We start from the raw sequence: 21070 nt of genomic DNA, 5'->3' as shown, positions 1-21070 counted from the left end.
TCAGCAATCCTCAAGCATCTCAATGCAACTTTTCAAAATCCAGACTTCCATTATGACTGGATTTTAATGTATACCACCTGGCTGCTGATACAAGACTATGTGCCACAGTTGGTGCATGCTCATTCTCTTTCAACACAAACATCTTTCCCTGAGTATTTCCATTTCATGTTACTTCATACTTCAATTCTGCTACAATTTAGAAGCAATTAGTGTACCTTTTACTCACTACATTTATTTGACTAGATGACTACTTACTTTGCAGTTTTATATTAGTAATCAACTAATGAATGATGACATACTATCAACGATTAAGATATGTGGCAGTATAAAACCTCATTAAAGTTATCTACAACTTTACTGCAACAAAGTATATTTATATGCTTATACTTGTTAAAAAACTTATACTTAAGATCTGAGAACTTCTTCAGCCTCTGGTGCAGTGTACTTAAAGTGTTGAATATGTTGTCTCTCACTTTCCGTGCACATCAATCACTAACACATACATGTGTTCTGTTTTTGCCTTCAACTTTGTTGTGTACATTTCCTTGACTCTGTGATGTCATCAGACTGGGACGACCTGGAGTGGACTGCTACTGTCAGCATGAGAGTGGATCAGCTGTTCTTCAACTGCAGTTCCTCATCAATGAGGTAAGCCACACTCCATGAGCATGATTTTGTTAAGCTGTGATTTTTTCAAAGCTGCACGACTGAACTCTTTAGCATATCCACATGTCACCAGCAACATGTCCACTTCCTGGGTCCAAATGTATTCTAACTCTTTGCACCATGACATTTTCTTCTTGAGATGTAGCTGCTGCAAGTTAGTTACCCATAGAAGGACCCTTTTTTTTATTGATTAAAAAAAAAAGAAGTTGATTTGTGGAGCTTTAGGGACATGCAAATAAGACTAAAAATAAAGTGTATCAGCACAGACCAATTTATTTTGGGATGCACTTTGCAGTGACACGGAAGCAACGTAAATGCTCCCCCTAAGTGTTGTTGTTAAATGTCGAGAGCAAAATATGTTTTTAATAATCATAAAGTTGCGCTGCTGTGCCTTATGTGTAAATGGAAAGCCACACTTTGCTGCTGCACTGGGATCACAGCAGGTATTTTATTTGACCTGTCTAAGAAAACACTAATCTTTATCTTTATTAATGAAGATGATTTCACCTACAGCCACAGAAGGGCTCTGCAGCTCACAAAGATATATAGGTAACAATCAAATGAAAGATGAGTGCGATGCAAGCCCAGTCTTTCTGTGCATAAACTCATCTTTTCTTTTTCACAATTGGTTTATTTTGTCAATTCAACTGATTGTCTTGAATTCATTTCTTTAAGATTGATAAGAAGTGTTCCAAATGAGTCGAACATATTAGTTTGAAACAAACTCAAATGCTTTCTTATCCGTTTATCTACCCTTTAGTTGTTGCCTGTGGATGCTGGTTTACCTGTACTCAAACATACTTCTGTTGATAGAGATTGGCATGAGCCTACACACTTTATAATAAACTATTTAGCCTAAGGATCATGACCATATGAACATGACTTACTGAAGGATATTGATTGGTTTCTCTCGGCCTAAAATAAGATTCCTCACTGCTTTTTTCCCTACTGACTGTTTACTAACAAAATACGGTGGGTGTATTAGAGAAAAAGCCCCTCTTGTAAGTCAAAGAGCAGAAGCGAGTCAAACGGGTGAAGAACACAAAGCCGTGTTTCCTTTGTCTTTGTCTTTCTTGTTTCTCCTTTATTCCGCTGTAATCTACGTGCTCTTCCTGCCTCTCTCGGCTCCTTTTCCTTGCCCACTCTGTTTCTTTTCAAGCCCACTGGCTCTTTCAGCCCACCTCTCATTCACTCAATCGCCTACTTGTGATGTGTCTGAGGCAAATGGAGGTGGATGGGCCTGAAGAGGGCTGTGATTGTGCTTGTGTGACAGGTATTTATTTGTTAGGCCTGTGTGAGTATTTGTGTGGGACTAAGTGTGTAAGCACCCACATGTTTGTGTAAGAGTGTCTCAGCTGTGTGTAACCGGTTGTAAGCTTGAAAGCAGGTGTGTAGTGTTTACACACAGTGTTTTTTGCACTATGACGTGAGGTTCTGCCTAATATACAATATTGTAAAGTAACTAAGTATATTTACTCAGGTACTATACTTAAGTACAATTTTGCAAGTATGTAGATGCTTGTGTGAGTGGAGATGCAATATAATATGTGATGACAACCAACTTTCATCCACTTTTTATGTTTATAATATGTTTTTCATTATTTTTCTGGAAGAAATACAAAATGATGTAATATGTTGAGAAAAACGAAAGTAGTGAATCAAACGCTCACTTAAAAAAAGTACAATTTTGATCTACTTACAATTACTATATCCATTTTATGCTAATTCATACAAGTATTGTACTTTTTACTCTTAAACATTTATGTGATGGTTTTAGTTAGCAGTTACTTTGTATGTTCTTATTATTAGTACAAAATATAAAACATTTTAAGAATTATGATAGATATATATTATAGATTTAGTTACCTTGATGTATAAAAAGTCAGTAATATTATCTTCACTTTTACCAGCTGCAAAATTAAAATATAATCCAGTGATACAGTATATATTATTAGGAAAATGCACACACTGAGTACATTTGGTTTTTAGTAATTATGTTGAACTTTTACCAAAAAAATGAAAGCTGAATAAGATCTAAGCACCATTGCCTAGTGCCTACACACTGTCTGCAGTCAGTAGTGTGTGCATAGTGTGTGTGTATGTCTGTTTACGTGTGTTTGTCTGCTACATATGTGCATACCCGCTTCCCCCCAGTCTCCCTTATCTAAGAGACAAGCACCTATCCCAGTGCCTCCTGGAGGTCTTCTCACGGTGTGACAGAGTGACTAATAGCCGTGCAGTATGCCGATGCCCTCTCTTGCGTTCAGTGTGTGGGCTGTCGGCGGCCCTGCTAATGGTTGAGTTGCCAGCCTCTTGACATTCACTGAGGTGTAATGACTTATTCCCATTAGATGTATGAACCCACCGAAGAGGCCACTTATTGCAGGTACCTGTGAATGATGAGCTTGTGCATGTTTAATGTTTATTCTTGCTCTCAGCGCGTCTAGTTGTCAATCGTTTATTATTATGCAGTCATAATCTTGTCGTCCTCTTCAGCCTCTTGCTATTGATGAGGAGAATATTAATTTGACTTGTCTGTCACTGTGTTGGTGTAGGGTATGAATAGGCTAATTAACAGGTTTGTTTGCCTATTTGGAATATATTATTTTTCGTGGATGAATAATACATCTTAGAGGCTGAAAGGGGGTGCTGAAGGTTGGCGGCAGATGAGGTTGGATGGTGGCGGGGAGGAGGTGGGAGACTGCTTAGGTAAGGAAAGGTGAGAAGGATTTGTGTGCCGTGGTGAGAGCTGGATTACAGAAGGCATTCTCAGGAGCGCTGTACAGATGCTCGTTTCTAAACAAAACACACAGTCTAGTACTCAATAGGTAAAAGTCAAAAAGAGATGATTGATTATTGTCACAAAACGTTCTTCTGTCGTTTTTGGTTTTTATCAGTCTGTACATAAATCGCTGACACTAAACATCAACAATTATTTGAGATTTTACAGCTTTAAAATTGATGAAAGGGAGAAGAAATTATGTTTATGAAACACTTCGCCATCTGTTGCTAATGAGGTATGAGGCCAGTATCTGGAATTTAGTGAAGATGCATTTAAATTTCCCAATACTCTAACTGGTATGTTGATTAATGTTTTCAACAATGGCAGGGAAATCATGTGCCTGGGAAACGTTGTTATTGAATATTAGAAATAAAGACCCTTTTCCTCCTAAATGTCTTGAAACCGAGAACATGAAACATTTGTCATCTTTGCTCCAGAGTGATTCATTTGAATGATGATAAACACGCTGGTGATTTACCTAAGTAGGACGCCAAAACCCCCCCCAGGCCATAAGCTCCATCACTATCATGTTCATAAAGTTCATCGTAACTTTACAGACATTTATATCAATTAAAACCTTTGAGATTTTCATTCTGGTCTAATACTCAGTGTTGAATCTTATTTCCTCCATTTGTAAAGAGGTGTTGAGGACAAAGAGGAGACGCAGGAGTAGACAGATGGAACAGGTGTTAATACATTGAGGCAGCAGGACACACACCTCATTAACCTTTGACACGACCTAAAGTGACTTCAGGTTTGACAACTATTAGCCTGCAGCACCAGATGAACGACCAGAGTGTTATTATCTGAAATGCTACTTTTCCCTTCTTTTTTCCCCCTCTTAAATAAAAAAACAAGGAAGTAGGTCTGGCTATTTTGGTCTATACTTTTAACATGATTATTTAAGGCCTACTTATTGACTTTGGAAAACCTTTTGCATTTAGGAGAGCAAAATAAGAAGACTAGATATATAAAGAATGTTGTGCTAGGTATTTTTAACAATCTAATCATATACACAATGGTTGGATCTATAACACTGACAGCATAATTGCAAATGGAACGCTTACTTTCATAATCATCTGAAGCCAAAATCGTAAATAAATATTACATTTGATGAATCGGCCAGCAATGACGTACAGTATGTAAAGCTTTTAAGCTATCATTTTAGTTTCATTCAACAGCTGTAATAGTATTCTTGAAATAAATACTAAGCTTTCTATTAGGCCTACGTATTGATACAAATGAGCATTAATAGATCCTCTAGGACAGTCTCAAAGTGTGGTCCGCGGACCGCTGGTGGTCCGTGAGCGCCCCCTAGTGGTCCGCGAGTATATTGGTAACATTTCACATTTGAAATAAATAAATACATTTAAGTTTTCCGCACTCTCGCGGGAATATCTCCGCAATGGAGTGCAATAAAGTTTCGATTGCATGATATAGCCCAGCGCAACACCTTCATCCCACTTGCTGCCACTTGTTTGTACCATTTTCAGGCGGTTTGTAATCTGTTCTAGAAAAACGATGCGATTTTGGATATTTGTGGAGTTAGGTGGTCCGCGAGTGTTTTTTTATTGGTTAAGTGGTCCTTGGTGTGAAAAGGTTTGAGAAACACTGCTCTAGGACATAGTGTTTAATAAGTGCTATAGACAGGCATTTCCATTGACCAAATCTAATCAAAAGTACATAACTAAAGTAAAAATGATCCCTTTTAAAAATACCTTTGCTACAAGAGTATGTATCGCAAAACAATAAGGGGAACTCAGTTTTATATGATACAAATCCTCCATCATTTAAACCCACATACACATAATCTCTCCTTAAGCGATCTTCTTGATGATTTTGTTGTGCAATTTTCTCTTGGCCCGGCTGCCTGTCATTTACCTCCTGCTGTGCACTGTCAATGTGCCTGTTCACTTCGCCTGTGTTGACATCCAGGCATCAGGAGAAATAATACCATAATGGAGTTTTTCTCCCTCTCATGTTCTCTTTTCTACGGAGCCCCCCTGGTGACATTGGTGAGAAAAATATTAATTCGTTGCCACGTATTAATAATGCGTGGCCACGAGTTAATAATGTGCCACAAATTAGTTATCTTCCCACGCATTAGTAATTCGTGGGAACACAATAATTATTACGCAATAACTAAATCCAGATAGTCTATAGAAACTGATGACTGAGTGACAACCATAGACTCACTGTATATATAAAGGTGACAACACTAGCTAAACTCTGTACCGTAGGCTACGGCTATCATTGCGAAGCATGGATCATTTTGATTTGATTTTCATTTGGGTATGAATTATAATGATATTCTGCAATCCCTTGCAGTTAAGCACAGTGTCATCCTTAGCAAAAGGCACTTGATTCGGCTGCTGAAAATGCACGGTTTGAAACGTAGTTGAGTAAAGTTAGAACGGTATTGGCAGATTCGGATTTCACGGATCAATAACTCATGAACAACACGTTATTCAGACACAAATTACGTCTCCTAGGTACCGTGGTAAGGTTGACAACGAACTACAATCACATGTTGATCAAAAAAAGGCAATATGCGCCGTCCTCGCTCCGAGTTGGACACATTACATTGGTCTCTATCTGCAGCCGGAGAAGAAACGAGTGCTCAGGGACCGTCTGCAAAGTGCAACTCCGAAAAAAGAGAATATAATAATATTCAATCACTTCACTATTCTACAGTATATTACAACCTGATCTCACCAGAATGCGTGACTCCACCACGACTCCTTAACACCACAATGCGTGGTGGAGTCACGAACTTTGTTACATTTGCGTGTCGGCACCACGCAAACAACCCCAATGTAAAGTGAATGAGGCTCCTTTGTCGTGGTGCACACACGCATTTCTACAACGTGCATTGTGTGTAATGCAACTGTTAATTTTATTAAATTAGTTTGTTTTTAAGGAAGGCCAGAGCTTCAGCTGTGTCAAATAGATTGTTCCCTTCAGTTAACGTTATTTAAAAGATAATGATCATGTCTTGTATTACGAGCGTCCATTCCCATTGGATAACGGAGAATTTTACACCCGGAAGTAAGTAGCCTATTCTCCTTACTGTCGATTGATTTTACAGTGATATCTGCACTACTCATCGACTAAAAAACACCAAATTGTCCTTGTTAATTACACAACATTGATTGGTTTGAATTGTGTGCAATGCTTTTGTATTTTCCCCCTTCGATTCGGAGAAACAAATATTTTTTCGGAGTTTTTGGACGGCAGAAGACACTACACTACCCAGAATCCTCAGCTATCGTTTGGGACTACACCATGAACCCCGTGATCAGTCCTCAAGCTCTTTGATTGGTTGACCTCCAACTGCATTCCATATAAAAAAAAACGTTTCGTAAAAGAGAAAATCATACTTTATTCAGCAGTGCTTGCTTTACTCTTTGATAGTCATCACATGAATGCATTGTAATAAATGGTTTGGCTGCATTAAATATTACACATCTGTCTTAGTTCTTTATTTATCTACAGAGATCGGGCATCAGAATACACCGGAAACTATTCTTTTACCGTTCTGTTTTAATTTCACAATAAAGTTAGTATTAATATTTTGTTTTGATATTATTGTTTTTTATTAACTACTAGACGACTGGGTCATGTTAAGACCATCTTTTTTTGGTTGCTATGGGTTTTTTCCATCGCTTTTGTGTTACAAATATCAAAACAATAACAAAATAATATTCGTCGTAAACTAAACCGGAAACAGCAGTATATTTTATTTTGTTAACACTGTAAACTTGACAGCCTTTTAACCTATGCTTTTAACCCAAACCACCTACTGGTTAAAGCACGTTATTGCATGTTTAGAGTAATTGCAATGCAGGAAGATTGTGTTGCTTTTTAATGACTGTTTAAAATGCCTTTTTCTTAATGTCTTTCATTTTTGTAACGCACTTTTGAATGTGTTATATTTTATGAAAACATTCAAATATTAAGAGTACATACAAAATAGTGGGAAAGTAGAAGGTCAATTATATAAATATAGAATAGAAAATATCAAGAAGATACTCAAATGATATCTAGAGTAAAACAGTTTAGTGCCTTAAGGCTTTAATTAAAGAAATGTGCAGAATACGACAGTGTAATGGTGGAGGTACACACACATTGATAGATGTCTTGTAATGCACTGTTGATGAACCTGTGACCCAAGTTGTTCATTCATTGCATAACTACACTGTTGTGTATATGATATGTCAATAAACCTTAGAAAATCTTGAAATCTTGAGAGGGATGTGCAAAATAGCAATTATATACAGTCTTTAATGAACTATTAGAGAATAACGAGTAATGAATATGCTTTAAACGGATCTGCAGATAAATATTTAGTCTTCTCAAGCACCAACTATCAAATATCTCGCCTGATTGTTGGCACTTGACAATCACCTTCACTGCATTTCATTCAGGTGTAACTAAAGTCTGATTTAAGGGTTGTTTATATTTCACATCATTAATCCAAATCTGTAAAGTAACTAAAATAAATGTAGTGGATTAAAAATACCAGGTTAACCTTAAAGAAAGCCCTCAGGATTATAAAAGACCACCATCACCCCAGCCACAAACGGTTCTGTCTGCTGCAGTCTGGCAGGCGGTACCACAGCATTCGGACTAAAACCACCAGACACAGAGACAGCTTCATCCCACAGGCCAGAAGACTATTAAACACCTGAACTTAGAAATAACATTCATCTGGCTGCTACTTAGAAATTATTTATCTAATATATCATATGCCAATCACTTGTATATAGACTCTTATTGCACTATTTCACTATTTTTTCTGTGCATCGGTTTTATTGCGTAGCACTGTTGGAGGAGCCTGTGACCTAAGGGGGGGAGGGGGTAGGACACGTTCGATTCCTGTTTTGAATAGTGTGCCGTAGATGGGTTTCATTCCATTTCAAAGTCCTTTTGGACGCTCTGTGTAAACGTCGCGCATCCAATCACAGAGGTTGAGGACTGATCACGGGGTTTGTCAAGCTAAGCACATGGTGTAGTCCCAAACGATAGCTGAGGATTCTGGGTAGTGTAGTGTCTTCGGCCATCCTAAAACTCCGAAAAAATATGTGTTTCTCCGAATCGAAGGGGGAAAATACAAAAGCATTGTACACAATTCAAACCAATCAATGTTGTGTAATTAACAAGGATAATCTGGTGTTTTTTAGTCGATGAGTAGTGCAGATATCACTGTAAAATCAATCGACAGTAAGGGGAATAGGCTACTTACTTCCGGGTGTAAAATTCTCCGTTATCCAATGGGAATGGACGCTCGTAATACAATACAGGGGACATGATCATTATCTTTTAAATAACGTTAACTGAAGGGAACAATCTATTTGACACAGCTGAAGCTCTGGCCTTCCTTAAAAACTAACTTATAACTTAACTAACTTGTAATTTAATAAAAATAACAGTTGCATTAAACACAATGCACGTTGTAGAAATGCGTGTGTGCACCACGACAAAGGAGCCTGATTTACTTTACATTGGGGTTGTTTGCGTGGTGCCGACACGCAAATGTAACAAAGTTCGTGACTCCACCACGCATTGTGGTGTAAAGGAGTCGTGGTGGAGTCACGCATTCTGGTGAGATCAGGTTGGTATATTACTACCAAACTCATTGCACACATCAATAGTCTTCTGTTGCTCATATTACATAGAGTTTGGAAGAATATGGTTCGGAATAATTTTGGTGAATATTTATACTGTATAATAGTAATGTTATTGAAGATGATGCCATATTCATTGAAGATTTTACACTATAAATATTCACAAAAATTATTCAAAAGCACATTCTTCCAAACTCTCTGCTGTAGTATGAGCAACATGAGACTATTGATGTTTGTAGCGAGTTTGGTAGAAATATACTGTATAATAGTGAAGTGATTGAATATTATTGTATTCTCTTTCTTCGGAGTTGCACTTTGCAGACGGTCCCTGAGCACTAATTTCTTCTCCGGCTGCAGATAGAGACCAATGTAATGTCTCCAGTTTGGAGGACAGCACGTATTGGCTTTTTTTTTTATCAAAATGTGATTGTAGTTCGTTGTCAACCTTACCACGGTACTTAGGAGACATCATTTGTGTCCGAATAACATTTTGTTCATGAGTTATTGATCCGTGAAATCTGAATCTGCCAATATCATTCCAACTTTACTCGACTTATTGTCACTCAGTCATCCGTTTCTATAGACTATCTGGATTTAGTTATTGTGTAATAATTATTGTGTTCCCACGAATTACTAATGCGTGGGAACATAATAACTCATTCGTGGCCACGCATTATTAATTCGTGGCCACGCATTATTAACTCGTGGCCACGCATTATTAATACATGGCCACAATGTCACCAGGGGGGCTCCATACTTTTCTCACCCTTCTGTTGTGATTTTTTTTCACGAGCTGCTCCACCTTTCAGTCTTCCATGGAATCACAAATCTTAATTGTTCAACCTTATGCTTTAGGGTCCAGGCTGCATGGAGCTGAAAGTCAGGAAATGAATGAAAACTCCTGAAAAATAAAAGTAATCGGGGTGCAATTATGTTACATGAAAAATAGAGTTAAACTTAAAGACAATTATTGAAATCTTGGTAAGGTTTAATATGAAAATGAAAATCAAAGCAGGGAACAGACATTTTCATTTCCAAATTCCGTGCCAGGTAATCATCATCACATCAGAGACATTTTAAACAGCTAGAGAAGAGAATCACATCCTTTTTTTATGTTTGAAGAAAGGGGCGTCAAAGAATATGAGGCAGTAGACGGAAAAGGCTCAAATAATGACGTTATTCATTAAATCATAGGAGGATCAATTATGTTCATCTCATAGAGAAGGCTTTATCGCTCACTTTGCTAATAGGCTCTTGTGAATTAGCTGTCACGATTCTAAGAGAGATGTAAGTCCCATGGTGGCTCTGAAAAGTGAAGGCCATTCATTCAAATTTAGAACATGGATGAGGGTGAAATAAAAAAGGACAGGTTACAGTAGTGTTTTAAGAATATGCTTCCATAGTCCACAGAATACCCAACGCATTGTTTTGTTTTAAATGCAGTCTTTTGCTTCTTACTTTAAATAACTAAAGTATTTTAGAATAAATAGTAAGGCTATACAAAGTGATGGATTCAGTGAGTGGGAGGGGGGATTCTTCCCCAATATGGAAATCATTGGGGAAGAATGTTCTGATCCTACCCTGCACTGTACAGTCTTTAATCCCGCGATTACGTTTGTAATCTAAAGCTAATTCTCCCTGGGCTCCCGTCGTAGCACAGCCACACTGGGAATTACAATGTACAGTAATTACAATCCTCAGAACTGGAAAACCAGCTGACATTATTTGAAAAAAAATGTCCCCTCCCAATTTTCATCAAAATGTCTGTGATGTATACGTGTTTTTGCACCAATATTTCAACATACTTCACCTTTAAATACTCACTGATGTAATAATAGCTGGTTTATTACAGTCGTTCAACTCAAACACTAGCTTTTTAAGTGCAAGGTTCCATGGATTCCTTTATGTTTAAATGCCTTTTTCTTTTCCATAATGTGGGTGAACTATCCATTTAAATGTCTGGCCAAAGCTGTTTTGATTCTCTCTAAGATGGATGGCTAGCTCGACAAAGCAATATAAAACTATAGGTTACTTACGTAACCCCAGGATTCAGAGTAACATGAAGTGAGATGTCTCACTATGGGATGCGCCTCAACGCGTATGCAAACAGAAGCATCAATCTCATTACGCCAATCCTGATTGGCTGGTGATCTTGACGTCTACGTCAGGGAATCCACCCACCCTTTAAGTAGCTTGCGCTACGTCGCAGCGTCATTCAAAATAAGCACCTCTTCTCCCTTCGCCTTAGCAAGAAGTGCCGTCTGGTGAGACATCTCACTTCATGTTACTCTGAGTACTGGGGTTATGTAAGTAACCTATGGTTCTCATTCATAACACTCCGTTCGATGTCTCACTATGGGATATTGAAACTCCCGTATTGCTAGACATGCTTATCTCGAAAATCACCAAAACAACCAGAACTTAACAGGTAGAACCCTGTCTCAACACAGGACCCAGCACTGTGCGGGCCACACTTGGAGCAGAGACATTTAGCCTGTAAAAGCGGACAAAAGTGAGCGGTGAGGACCAGCTCGCTGCTGCACAAATGTCTTGGATGGAAACACCCTTGAACAAAGCCCAGGATGTAGCCAGTCCACGAGTAGAATGAGCACGCAGGCCCGTTGGTGCCTGCAAACCCTGACTCGTATAAGCCAGAGCAATCGCTTCCACAATCCAGTGGGAGAACGGTTGCCTGGTAACGGGCTTGCCCTTATGAGGGTTAGCCCAGGATACAAAGAGTTGGTCATTGCATCGAAACTCTTTTGACCTGTCCATATAGGTGCGTAAAGCACGGACTGGGCACAGCAAATTTGGCCGCTGTTCCTCAGAGGAACACAGTGGCGGAGGAAATGCCTCAATGTCAATGGGGGTACATGAGCCAACCACCTTAGGTACAAAGGCAGGGTTGGGCTTCAGCAACACTCTTGTTTGCCCCGGGGCAAACTGAGTGCATGAAGGATGTACAGAGAGCGCATGAATGTCACTGACTCGCTTGGCAGATGCCAGAGCCAGTAACAACACTGTCTTCAGTGACAGGTGTTTCATGTCAGCTTCTTCCAGGGATTCAAATGGAGGTCGAGTGAGCCCATCTAAAACCACTGCCAAGTCCCATAAGGGCACCAGTGACCTGGAGACAGGGAGGAGCCTGCGAGCCCCTTTCATAAAACGGCAGACCAAGGGATGTTGGCTAGCCGTCTTTCCCTCAAAGCCCACATGGCATGCAGCAATAGCAGCCAGGTACACTTTGATCGTGGAGAAAGCTCTGTGTTTATCAATCAGGTCCTGTAGAAATGATAGAATCACCCCGACAGGACATTGAAAAGAGATGTGCCCTTTTTGAAGGCACCACTCCTCAAATACCCTCCACTTACAGTCATAGAGAGACCTGGTGGAGGAAGCTCTTGCACTCTGAATAGTGTTTATCACCTTCTGAGGGAGTCCCACTGTATTCAGGTTATACCACTCACGGGCCAGGCCCATAGTGCCAAGCGCTCTGGGTGTGGGTGAAACATCCCCCCCCCCGCCTGAGACAGTATGTCCCTGCGTAGCGGGAGCTGCCATGGCTGCCCGCACAGCAGCTGATATATCTCCACCAGCCAGTACATTGCAGGCCAGTGTGGAGCTATTAGGATCAGTGTGGCGTTGTTCTCTCACTCTGGCCAGAGTTGGGGGTATCAGAGCCAGTGGTGGGAACACATACAGAAGGACCGGAAGCCAAGCGTGCGCGAGCGCGTCCACGCCTAACGGTGCGTTTAAATCACGCATTGAAAAGAACAGCTGACATTGAGCGTTTTCTTTTGATGCGAACAGATCCACCGCGGCCCGGCCGTAACGCACCCACAGCTGACTCACAATTATTGGATGTAGAGTCCAGTCTGCATAGAGTAGTGCACCTCTGGACAGCAGATCTGCCCCGAGGTTCATCACTCCTGGTACGTGCGTCGCTCTCAGAGAGAGGAGACGTCCGCAGCTCCATAAGATCAGTTTGCGTGCCGGCATGTGTAACTGGAGAGAACGCAAACCCCCGTGGCGGTTTATATACGATATTGTGGTCGTGTTGTCTGTCCTCACGAGGACATGAAGTCCTCTGAGAAAAGGCAGAAAGCGTTTCAGGGTGAGGAACACCGCTAAAAGCTCCAGATAATTTATGTGTGACCGTTGGAGGTCTCTGCTCCAGAGACCCCTCACAGGTCGACCTTCGTATATACCCCCCCAGCCCGTCAGACATGCGTCTGAGGTGACCACCTTCCGCGATAGGACAGCACCCATAGGCACGCCCCGTACTAGAAAAGTTGGGTGCAGCCAGTGGCGCAGTGCCATTACGCATTTCATAGTGACCATCACTCTCCGTGCGCCATGACGCACGGGGTCCAGTCTGAGGGCAGCCACCCAGCGCTGAAACTCCCTCATGTGTAAGCGTCCCAGTCATACCACCAGGATGGCTGACGCCATGAACCCCAGTAACCGCAGACATGATCTGAAGAGAACATATTTGCGTGGCTGGAAATGAGCGAGACAAGCCCTGAAGGCTTTCACTCTCTCTGCTGACAAGCAGGCTGTAAAGGGCACCGAATTCAGGCGTAGGCCCAGGAAGAGTACAGTCTGGGCTGGGGACAACATGCTCTTTTCTGTGTTTATTACGAAACCCAGGTCGAGCAGGTGTGTTACGAGGACATTCGTCTGCGTAATAGCCTCTTGCTCCGACTCTGCGAGAAGGAGTCAATCGTCCAGATAAGTTGCCAGGCGAATACCCTGTTGTCTCAACGGGGCTATCGCGGCTTCCGTACACCGTACACACACTCGTGGGCTGAGAGACAGACCGAAGGGAAGTACTCTGTACTCGTAACAGACACCCTGAAAGGCGAACCTCAGATATTGCCTGTGTGGATAATATACTGGGATGTGGAAATACGCGTCTTTCAGGTCGACTGATGTGAACCAATCGTTTTGGCGCACGAGACGCAACAGAGATGTGTGAGTGAGCATTCTGAATTTGTATCTTTTGAGATATTTGTTCAGAGCCCTCAAATCTAGTATAGGCTGAATTCCGTTCCTTCCCCGTTTGGGAACGAGGAAATACTTGGAATAAAAGCCGCTCTGACTCTGTTCGGAGGGTATTATAGATATAGCCTTCTTGTCTAGTAGCGAGAGGATCTCTTGCTCTAGAATATGGGCCGACTCTCCCCGGGCTTGCGAATACAGAATGCCCGAAAAGGGAGGGGTGGTGACAGCGAATTGGAGTCTGTAACCCCGTGTTATTGTCTTGAAAACCCAAGCAGAATCTGTGAGCATCCTCCACTTTTCGCTTCTCAAAGCGAGTGGAGATGTCACATCTCTGTCGTCTGTTGTGTTATGGGGCCCTCTAGTGTCTGAACACGATGGTACCCCAGGTTGACAACCCCGGTCGACACTGCGCATGCGCGTGGCGGTGATGCCTTCAAAGCCCCGTCCATCGTCCGCCTTCTGAGAGAGGTAGCAACCACTCTTAGAAGGAGGGTTGGCGTCAGACTGTTTATTGTTTTTATTGTCTTTATTTTCATTTGTATTGACTGCGCCCTTGGCTTTAAGCCTGGAAACGACAGTGGAAAATGATTTATTAAAAGACAATATTGATGACATGTGTTTGTGTGACTTAAACAGCAGCTTGCTGTCGTTGATGTTAAGTCCATTTCCCTCATGGCGCGAACTTGAGGATGACGTTCTGACATCACTCAAGGCGGCGGGAAGATGGGGGCATGGTTGCACCCCGGAAACATATGAGCATCTAACACTGGAACGTCTTCTGGAGCTGGGGAACAGGGAACTTCCAGCTCTTTTATCGAGGAGAGGAGAGGAGAGGAGGCTGTCAGGCCTCCCTCTTCCTCTTCTTCGTCTGGTGGCTGAAAGTCTGGGCCGGCTGTGCCCGAGCGGCTGCTGCCGGAACCGGAGACTTTCTTGGCCAGCCCGTCTTCGCCTCGTGTGTGGGCTGGAGACCCGGAGACGTCCTCTTTTTCCCGATCTGGAAGGTTCGTCAGGGTAAGCCACCTGGCTCTCTCCTGTACCACCATTATCCCCAGTGCTTTGCCCGTGGCTTGGACTGCACAGCGCTGCACACGGAGGCAAATGTCCGTGATCGCTGCAATTTCGTCCCACACGGCAGGCTCAGGTTTGACCGTCATGTCCTCGCAGAGCTCCGCCTGGTAGGCGGTCAGCAGCGAGGAGACGTTGAGCGCCCTGGCGGACAAAGCTGCGGCTTTATAGGCTCGTTCGGTCATTGCTGACTGGAAGTGGTCTGCCTTTGCCGGTAGCGTGGGCTTCCTGCTCGGTGCCGAAGCCAGCCACGGTTGGAGGTGGGCTGCCACCAGCCGCTCCATGGGCGGCATGCGGAGCAGGCCGAGCTTCTCCATGCCGTCACAGTCCAAAGAGGAGGCACCCTGGATTGGGGCCTTGTTGCTGAAAGGGCGGTCTCTCCACGAGACCGACACCTCGTCCAGCATCTCTGGAAAGACTGGTAGAAGCTGCTTCCTCATCCTCGCTGCTTGGGGCAAGTTCTTCCCCTCATAGCGAGATCTGGAGGTCTCCTTGGCCACTTCAGGCCAGGGGATGTCCAGCCTGGACGCAGCGCGTTGGCACACGGCCTGCAAGTCCATACTGAGGCAGGGCGAAGCTGGTGTGCTTTCGCCCGGGGGAGCGGACATCGCCTACGGCTTGGCAGCCTGGGCAGATTAAACGAAGATGTCATCTTCGTGCTCATCCGAGTCGGATAGGAGGAACTCAGAGGCATCCTCTTCATCCTCCTCCATATAATCCAGCTGTAGGACATCCTCCGCGGGTGGAACCACGGTGAGGTCCAGCTGGGAGCCCCAGCTTGACACAGCGCGGGGCTCCACTCTCGCGGCTCTTGCCGCCACCGGGCCCCAGCCTGACACGGTGAGGGGCTCCGATTCAGCGGCTACCGTCGTTGTTGAGCCCCAGCCTGACACAGCGCGGGGCTCAATCTCCGCGGTGGTCGCTACCATGTCCCGATTGCCGGCCGCGAATCAACGGACATGAAGGGGTCCTGTCCCGACAGGCTAGCTTGGCGCGCTAGCCGTCGGCGGAGGCTCTTGATGGTGAAGATGGCACAATGCCCGCACGAACCGGGGGTATCGATAGCTTCCTGGGCATGTTCCAGCCCAAGGCAGGACGAGCAGACCTGGTGTGAGTCCGTGCTCGAGATCTTAAACCCGCAGCCTCCGAGCCGAGCCTCCGAGCCGAGCCGAGCCTCCGAGCCGAGCCTCCGACTCCTCTGGTGCGAGGGAGAGAAGGGTCCATCCTCGTTTGCTGGGGTGTCGGCACGGAGGGACAAGCTAGTAACAGGTATGTTACCGAGAAAATAAATCCAACCTTATCGTTATTCCGAAAGGAAAAAACGAGGGGGTATTAACTGGTGTGTTAATATCTTTCTTATCTCCGTCTCCTCTGGTGTGAGGGAGAGAAGAGTCCGTCCTCGCTCGCTGTGGTGTTGGCGCAGAGGGATAAACTAGCAACAGGTATGTTACTGTTTGAAGAAAAAAATCAAACCTTACCATTCTTCCGAAAAAAAAAACGGCGGGGCAGATTAGAATATTACTTGGTGTGTTAATATTTGTTGGGTGGATTCCCTGACGTAGACATCAAGATCACCAGCCAATCAGGATTGGCGTAATGAGAATTATGCTTCTATTTGCATACGCATTGAGGCGCATCCCATAGTGAGACATCGAACGGAGTGTTATGAATGAGAACTGCAAAGATGAACAACTATTTTACACATAAACACTCAAATGTATTTGTTACAACAACACCAATACAACACCTTGGACTTTGAAGAACTGGGATGGACATATTTACCTTTTCTTATAGACCAAACATAATCTATAATTAAATGTTTTTGAACAAGTAGATTATTTGGATCTTTTGTGTGTCTTTGGTGCCTTAAAACCAGAATCTGTTGTGTTTTTCCACTTTTTGCTCACAGTCCAATCCATAGACATATAAAGAGTAGATGCCGCATCGACCGCTGCTGCCTATTGGCGCTGACGAGCCGTGGGGCCGCCATCTTGGACCGGTCACCCGCTCCACTCAGTGTGATCTGTCCGGCAGGCGCAATGAAGTGTCAGCGCATTTAATGAATCATAACTCGCTGAATACAAAACTGATTTTCACGTTTTTTTTCTTTCTACAAACGTCATATATGTAGGCATGATACCGGACACACGATTCGGCGTATTTGAATATTCATAGTAGGCTTAACAGCAATAGAATATTCTGGTATTTGATAGCCTATATTATGTTATGTATGATAGGTATTTTGCAAAAGACACACGATATATATAATGTAGGCTAATTATACACACACACACACACACACACATATATATAAAAAAACACTAATGGTCTATATGATAGAGAAGCAGAAGCAGATTGTGTAGGCCTACTACTCAGCTATTTTAATAAGTTGAAAAATGAAGAAACAATAATACATTATACATAGACAGAAGTTATATATCAGTAAAAATGAATATCTATGTCAGAAAAAATGAAAATCTACATCTATATTTATATAAAAAATGTAAATGTTCAAGTTAAACACAAGAACATGACACCACCCCGCCCCAAACCATATTTACAGAAAGTTGCTCATGAAATTTTAAATGAGCTAAAAGCCCTGAAACAGGACTGTTTTGCAGAGCTTCTTTCTCGTGCTCCCTTTCTGCAGCTCAAGAGAGGTGAGTTTGGCAATGTGGTGTAGTCTTATTTTCAGAAACACAGACACAACCAATGACAACAAGTCGGAATAATGGTTGTCGATGCCAAACTGCGTCTCCTCAATGTGTTCCCCAAGCTGAAAAACATCCTCCGTTCCAATCTCCTCCCGGACGATGTAGGTGACTGTCGACACCTTTGGAGCTTGCCTTGTTGAAGCTTGGCGAATCACCCTCTCTGCAGCTCTCAGCACCTTCACTGTGCCTTGTGATGGAATCACTAGGCCACCGTTGTTTTTCAGGGCTAGAAGGTGGTAGCTCTCATCAAATGATGAAGGTACAGCATCTCTGACCAAGCTTGCACGGCACACATCACAGGACAGCTTTCGCAGAATCTGCCGGACTACAAATCCTGCAATGTAGACCAGCGCATTTTCCACCAGACCACCAAACCGAGTGGGAAGATAGCTGTGGTCACTCACAACAGCCGAAATGTTGGCGAATGGAGATGGGTGCTCTTCAGCAGTTTCAGCAGAGGACATCTCTACCGCAGACAGGGACACAGTGTGATCTTGGACTGCCACATTGCCTGTCTCACTAGGTGAAACACCACACCGAACCATCAGACGGCGGAAGATGGCCTGGAACTGGCGTGCAGATGGATTGTTATTCCAGCCACCTTGTATGGAAAACAGGCACACAATACATACATTACTCATAAGTCATTTTCAGAATGTATTGCAATTAAAAGAACATCAACCCTACCTGACGCTCTGATGGAATTAAATAGGAGCTCCAAGTGATCCTGGCTGAACCTGTAGGTGAGGACATACCGCTGAACTTGGAGCAGTTCAGGAATCATCAGCATCAACGTGTCGATGTTGATGACAAATCCGATGACTGACAAGTACCTGCAAAAGAAAAACATTTTATTACTCTGATCATGGCAAAACATATACAGTATACTTGTAGGACACTTAGCTAACTAGGAACATGTAATTGCAGAACTGGGAATAACTTGAGAACAAGAACAATGCAAGAACACATGCAATACATACCATTTTGACACCTACATGTGCTTGATGTTGTGTAATACGTACCATTAGAAGCATCTGGGACCTCAAACACTCTGAATACAAGATCATTCAAATAGAACAAAACTGCAGATTGAAAAACATTGAAACAAGAGAACATCATTTCAACATACATACCCTCCTTCTAACACCTGCAAAACTTGATGTTGTGTAATACATACTATTTAGAAGCATCTGGGACCCTCAAAACAATGAATACAAGATCATTCCAACACACAAAACTGAACACAGAAAAACATTGAAATAAAAGACCATCATGTTAGCAGACAAAACTAAAGGAAACACATTGTAACAGTAGCATCATATGAACCTGATGTAGAGAACAGACAATCTTATGAACTCGACGCATAACGGAACAGAGTATCGTTGAACTCATGTCGTGAACTTTTCATGCATGATAACAAGCACTATTTTAATAGACCTCTTAGATCGGTGAAGTGGTGTTCCATCTTTTGTCACCAAAGTGAGCAAGTACTCCCTGGCTCTTGACATAAATGCTTTCCTCTCCATCCAATTCAAAGCACCAAGGGAGATTTGAATCCTTCGGCACAAGGATTGCGTCCATTCATTGTGTCAAACAGCCTGTCAATAATCTATGAAGAAATATCGGCATCTAAATCACTATCATTACAGTGTTTCATTAGGTATCAGATAGTTGTAATCAATACTCATCTATTCAAGATATAAAGAGAACAGAGTACTTATTCTAAACTGTATGTTCAATGTGCAACATGCAAACTTAGTATTTGCTTGACTTCCTTCTCTCCATAGGCTGCTTTGTGCTACAGCAAATTTCACACATAGCTTTACCACTCTAAAATGTGTGAAGGTATGTGTAAGGTTATATATGTATTTATGAATATGCAATATCACGGTTCATGAAAATATTTGCATGTTGAACTTAGAGAATTATCAACAAATTGTTCCTGACGCTCAATCACATTTTGATCAATTATTTAAAAACAAACACGTACTTGGTTCTATAATCACTAACTGTTTACCTCAATGAATTCTGCCGTTGCCTCACAGTCTTTAAACTGAGAGTACCTAAGATCCCTCATTGTGCGGAGAGCAACTGACACGGAGCGACTCAGTGTTTGTGCAGCCAGGGACACCCTCATCTTGTGGTTCTCAAAGTAGACATGTTTGTCTGTGATTTTAATTGGCAGCATGCAGTCCGTCTTTTTTTGCACATCATTGAGATGATTGATGAACGTCCACTTGATCTGTCCGGTGGTCGCTGCAATTGGACTGTATGCCTGCAGAGAAAGATTCAGTCACTGCTCAAACAAGTACAAACAGCAACATGTTGATCATCACGTCCAGCCATAACGTGCAAATGAACAGACAACAATATTTAGATACAACTTTTAGCAGCAGAGACATAACTTATAGAAAATAGGTTCTAAAACAATCATCATTTACCTGCAACATATACGTGCCAACGTCAGCATGTGGCATGCATCCATCATTACAAATACTTTGTCACCAGTCGAGGGATGCGGGACACTGGTTTTAAGTGGCTCCTGTGGGTTTCCCTTCAGCTCACACCCAAGTTTGGTTGCACATGCTGACGTTGGAGGAATGCCCATCCATCGTGACAGATACCACCCCGAATGCCCCGTGCATGCAGCTCCTCCAAAGCATGACTGAGAAGGACCCTTTGTGTTTCAGGTGACAGAGACTTCGTCAGGTAATATGCAATGGGAGCCTTCCAATGTCCTTGTAGGCCAACCACCATGAACACAAGAGCCTCAGTAGCAACATCGGTCTCATTGTTTCCAGCACCCATGTCTACAAAACCAGACATTGACTGGTTATGTGGATTATATTGCACATGTTTTCTGATGGCCATGGCATCCAACATGAGTGCAACACATCCATATTGAGCCTGGTCGTCCTGGCATCTTCTCTCCAGCATATCCAGCATCATCTTGTTCAGGCCAGGCTTGCCATCCACCGAACACAGCCACCTGTAAAGAAAAAAATGAGAAGTAGCTATTTAACGTATTTGCAACCGTAATTTCCAAAAATGAAATTGAACAACATTAAGACTACCTTTGTAATGTATGTGGATGAGGGAGGGGAAGATTTTTAGTCTCTCTGAGGTATTTGTATGACTTTGGACCATGTAGATGGAGTGTGAGGGCAAACTCTCTATGGAGTACTCATGGCCCTGCTTTGCCTTGAAGTCTA

The 21070-nt window shown here is 42.6% G+C and overlaps 1 protein-coding gene across 7 annotated transcripts in view; it reads left to right on the top strand.

Annotated features, from left to right (window-relative positions):
• Positions 1-21070, top strand: part of stxbp5l (syntaxin binding protein 5L) — a 214687-nt gene that overhangs the window by 82825 nt on the left and 110792 nt on the right. For all 7 annotated transcript variants that reach the window (XM_034110236.2, XM_034110234.2, XM_071207092.1 and 4 more), the window contains exon 3: positions 567-648. In XM_034110236.2, coding sequence (XP_033966127.1) covers positions 567-648 — 82 coding nt within the window. The remainder of the gene's footprint in view (positions 1-566; positions 649-21070) is intronic.

This window comes from Pseudochaenichthys georgianus, chromosome 21 (assembly GCF_902827115.2).
Source record: "Pseudochaenichthys georgianus chromosome 21, fPseGeo1.2, whole genome shotgun sequence".
NCBI classification, from domain to species: domain Eukaryota; kingdom Metazoa; phylum Chordata; class Actinopteri; order Perciformes; family Channichthyidae; genus Pseudochaenichthys; species Pseudochaenichthys georgianus.
The sequence above is the reverse complement of the archived record's forward strand: the minus strand, read 5'-3'. Positions and strand labels throughout refer to the sequence as shown.